Genomic DNA, 5,000 nt, shown 5'->3' on the forward strand with positions numbered 1-5,000 from the left:
ATTATTGAGAAATCCTTCATATGACTAATCCATATGATAGTGGTATTGATGGATTCTTCTCACTCTACTATCCATATGTATAAAAAATTATACCACAGAAATCCCGAATACCCACAATCTTGGCCCCGATAGCTAGGGAGGTACTGGAGAAATTGTTGGGCGAAATATAAATAACCAAAACAGATTTGGCCAGAATCTCACCCCCCACCCCCATTCTGAATGACAAAGGAATAGGATGGTGTGTGGGACAGTCTTGGCATCAGGCACTCCCAGGCACTCTGATTGGATGTACCATACACCCAGGACGCTATGCCTCTTGTAACCCCGTAAGGTGGGACTGCCAGACCCCATCCCTCCACACGTGTATGGCAGGATGGAGCAATATCAAATCGCATAGGTAAAGGAATGTATCCTGAATAACAGCAACCAAACCTATGATATAGACAGCATAATATACTGACTAGAATGTGTGGTATTCCAGACTATTTTTATCCATCCAACAAGTTATTGCATTATCATCCCTTGGCTCTGTCTTGCCGTGTTCACCCTGCTTGTCAGTCGTACGTTTAATCCTGTCATGAGTACATAGTGGATTCTTTGTATTCAGGGGCTAGGACTGGTGGCAGATCCCCAGGGGTGGTTGCAGGGGCCACTGCCACCTGCATCAGACAATATAATGACTTACTCTGTGTACGTTATTATAATAGACATGTATTTCATGTATACTATTCATATTTTCTCCAGCAATTTCCCTTGTAGCCCTCACATCCTCCCCTACTACGGAGGCCAAGAACATGCGAGTTTCTAGGGAATTCTGCGGCAATTGCCCTATATATACAGGCAGTAGAGGGTGAAAGGAATCCATGAATAACACTATGAACAATTACCATTTTTCCTTCAGATTGCCAAATGTTTATCATAATTCTCATTTTCTCTATATAGAATTACATTTCATGTACTGATGAAATTAATACTTTAAGCCTAAAAATGCCTTTAAAAAATCCAGACATATATTCTGTAAATCTGTACACTGACACACATGAAAAATATAAATATAACTCGTACCGGATGTTGACTCTACTCCCACATATTCCTCCAGCATTACAGAAATTTTAAAAAAATTGCTAAAATAAGACAAAATAACAAAGACCAATTGCTGTTCAGCACGTAATGTTCAAGATCATTCTAGGTTTCCTTATCAATGGCCCCAAAGTTAGATCTGCTGGTTATCATTTCTCTCGACCTCAAGGTAGAGCCATACAAACAAACAAAAAAACAAACAAAGTGGATATTGAAAACAAATGTATGTTTCTTCACGTGATGTTCTTGTTATAATGGCGATGTACTGTCATATACTGTCGCAAACTAGTGTGTTATGTCGTCCACTAAATTAAAAAATCAAAATATGCACTTTACGTATATGTTGATCCCAAGGGTAAGGTGATGACGCAACACCAGTGGAAATTATATTCTTGTTTTGGGTCTCTGTGGATTAAGGCTTTCTATTCTGACTCCGAAATTGATACCTATTTCAACCTCACTCGGGGAAAATTACAGGTAATCTGACCGATGAAAAATTTTCCTAGAATATTCCATTGGGAGAAAATTCCATAACGTGAAGTGTGTCTCTCTGGAAAACTGCCGACTCGGATATCCACTGAAAACCTTACCAATGGACAAAATATCGCAATAGAACCATTCCTCTCCCAGTTTCTCAACATACCTGTAGGAATTCCAAGTTCCTTAGAGCCTCTCCCGAAGCCTTTGACGACACACCCGACTGCGAAGTGCGGTAGACCTCTCCTCAAGGCTGCCATGGCGATACTGAGCAGCTGAGCTGAAGGCTGTCGTCTGCAGGCTGTCGTCTCCCATCCGACACAGTTGCTGTATGCCGCAACTTTTCGAAAATGTGACTAATATGCATTTCCATAAAGAGAACCGCGTGGATAATTTTTTCCAGGCAAATATCAGCATATATAAGTACGAATATTGCTGTTATGCAGTCAGTAGCGATATCGGATGTCGGATTAGAGAAGAAAGAGTTGAGTTTCGCACTACAAGAGCTTCACTGAGGGTGTTTATCCATTCATCTTTCTTCACCCCCTCCGGTGAATGAATACCAAGGAGCATGCTCTTACAAACGTTATCTAAAGATCCAGTGTCTTCTCCTAACGTGAATTCAGAGTGAGAATTCACTAGAATACAGACGTTGCCACAGTAGATAGGTGTTGTATTTATTCACTGAATGGGATGTGGGTGAGGCATTTAACTTTTACATAATGCAAATTCTCTCTCTCTCTCTCTCTCTCTCTCTCTCTCTCTCTCTCTCTCTCTCTCTCTCTCTCTCTCTCTCTCTCTCTCTCTCTCTCTCTCTCTCTCTCTCTCTGTCTCTCTCTCTCTCTCTCTCTCTCTCTCTGTCTGTCTGTCTCTTTCTCTCTTTCTCTCTCATTTACTCATTTTCTCTCTCTCTTATCCTATTATTTGTATTTCATTCACTGAAAATGCTGCGGGCGAAGCAAAGTTAACTTTTACACAATGCATATTCTCTCTCTCTCGCTCTTTCTCCCTCCCTCCCTCCCTCCCCCCCTCTCTCTCTCTCTCTCTTTCCTCCCCCCTCTCTCTCTTACATAATGTAAATCTCTCTCTCTCTCTCTCTCTCTCTCTCTCTCTCTCTCTCTCTCTCTCTCTCTCTCTCTCTCTCTCTCTCTCTCTCTCTCTCTCTCTCTCTCTCTTACATAATGCAAATTCTCTCCCCCTCCCCCCACTCGTGTGTGTATCTCTCTCTCTCTCTCTCTGTCTCCGTCTGCCTCTCTCTCCCTGGCTTTGTATCTGTCTCTGTCTCTGTCTCTTTCTCTCTCTCTCTCTTTTACATAATGCAAATTACCCCCCCCCCCACTCCTGTGTGTATGTATCTCTCTCTCTGTGTCTTCCCCCCCCCTCTCTCTGTCTGTCTCTCGTTCTCTCTCCCTCCCCCCCTCACACTCTCTCTCTCTCTGTCTTTCTCTCGCGCTCTCGCTGTCTCTCTGTTTTTCACTTCCTCTCTCTCTCTCTCTCTCTCTCTCTCTCTCTCTCTCTCTCTCTCTCTCTCTCTCTCTCTCTCTCTCTCTCTCTCTCTCTCTCTTCCATCTCTCTCTCTCTCTCTCGGGCTGTATTCTCTTTCCAATAATTTCTTTCCGATAATTCGATTTTCTTCACGGAGAAAGAGTACGAAATTGCTGATTGCTGAATACACCCGAGTTCCGCTGTTGGTCTCGCTGCCTTTCGGACGCTGATTAATGTGGTAACCGATCACGCGAGGGAATGCGGAATCGTTGGCGGTTTTTTTGAATGGGCTTCTCTCTCTTGTCCCTGTGTGGAGGTTTATGGCGTATACACGCACGTGTACACGTATCCCAATATATATATATATATATATATATATATATATATATATATATATATATATATATATATATATATATATGTGTGTGTGTGTGTGTGTGTGTGTGTGTGTGTATGTATATGTATACGTATATATATATATATATATATATATATATATATATATATATATATATATATATATATATATATTTACATATTCATATATATATATATATATATATATATATATATATATATATATATTCATATATATATATATACACACACACATACATCTACACACACACATCTATATATATATATATATATATGTGTGTGTGTGTGTGTGTGTATGTGTGTGTGTGTATTTAGAACATTAATTCTTACAGATCATTACAGTGAATATTTTGCTTTGATGATTTACATTAGTTTATCCATTATGATTTAAAGGAATCTGTGGCCTCTCTTATTCAAACCTACTGCGTACCTGCGAGGGGAATGGCAAGTGAATAGATTTTTTAATCCTGTAATTTTCCTTAACCTAAAATATTCCCCAGGAAGAAATGGCGGGCTGATTGAGTGTTGAAAGGTTGGGGTAATGGGGATAAAACTTATATATATGAATATATATATGCATATGTATATATGTATGTATACATATACATAAACATATGTGTATACATACATATACAGGTGTGTGTGAGTATGTGCGTGCGTGTGTGTGTGCGTGTGTGTGTGCGTGTGTGTGTGCGTGTGTGTGTGTGTGTGTGTGTGTGTGTGTGTGTGTGTGTGTGTGTACACGGGTGAGCGCGTGCACATACGTACGTGCGTTCATTATAATAACGCGTTTATTTTTCCATTTATTTATATCTATACCTGCGTGTATATATTCTAGATGTATAGATTTGATTATATATCTGAGAGAGGTATGTTCTATACACTTCATTTTACATTTACTTATGGCATCGATCTGTGTCGCTACAATTTGATAAGTGCGGTAATAAAATAGAAAAAAGGATTCATGTATGTTTATATGTATGTATGTACAGATGTGTGCACAGTATGTGTGTGTTTGAGCGCGTGTACTTATGTGTGTGTGCATTTGTGTCCAGAGGCTTTGTCAGCAGATAACCTTCATCTTTCTCTTTTATCAAATATAACTCACACATGCGATAATGACGAACCAACCACATGGCAACACTTCCTTGATATTGCTCCTTGCACGATCATCGTCACTTCTATCACCTCACAAGATGCATGTCACTGGAACCCAACTCTTCTTGATCATCAGGGGGAAAAAATACTGCATTTGTTATGTTCTGGGACATGTGGTTCACGTCAGCACAATCGTTTCCTATATTTTGGCCGCATTTGTGCATGAAGACAGGGAGATATTTCATGTATATAGAGGCTAAAGTCAAGAAAATATATAAAGAATGTTGTTTTTTGTTGTTTCTGTTGTCAAAATAAGGAAGGGATGACGTCAGAGCACAAGCAGAGAATGCAACGGAAATACGTTATTATTTCGTGTTTATTTTTAGACACATTTTGGAATTCAAATATATGCAGGGGTAACGAGCCGAAAATGTGTTTCGCGCGCAGAAAAAATATCGTTAAGAACAACTTATTAATACAAG

The 5,000-nt window shown here is 39.7% G+C and overlaps 1 protein-coding gene across 2 annotated transcripts in view; it reads right to left on the reverse strand.

Moving 5' to 3' along the window:
* The window catches only part of Rfk (Riboflavin kinase), a 21,139-nt gene extending 19,257 nt beyond the window's left edge, over window positions 1–1,882 (reverse strand). For both annotated transcript variants that reach the window (XM_027351983.2, XM_027351982.2), the window contains exon 1: window positions 1,724–1,882. In XM_027351983.2, the coding sequence (XP_027207784.1) occupies window positions 1,724–1,817 (94 nt within the window). In that variant the 5' untranslated portion in view covers window positions 1,818–1,882. The remainder of the gene's footprint in view (window positions 1–1,723) is intronic.
* Between the last annotated feature and the right edge of the window lie 3,118 nt (window positions 1,883–5,000).

Source organism: Penaeus vannamei, chromosome 28 (genome assembly GCF_042767895.1).
Source record: "Penaeus vannamei isolate JL-2024 chromosome 28, ASM4276789v1, whole genome shotgun sequence".
Taxonomy (NCBI): Eukaryota; Metazoa; Arthropoda; class Malacostraca; order Decapoda; family Penaeidae; genus Penaeus; species Penaeus vannamei.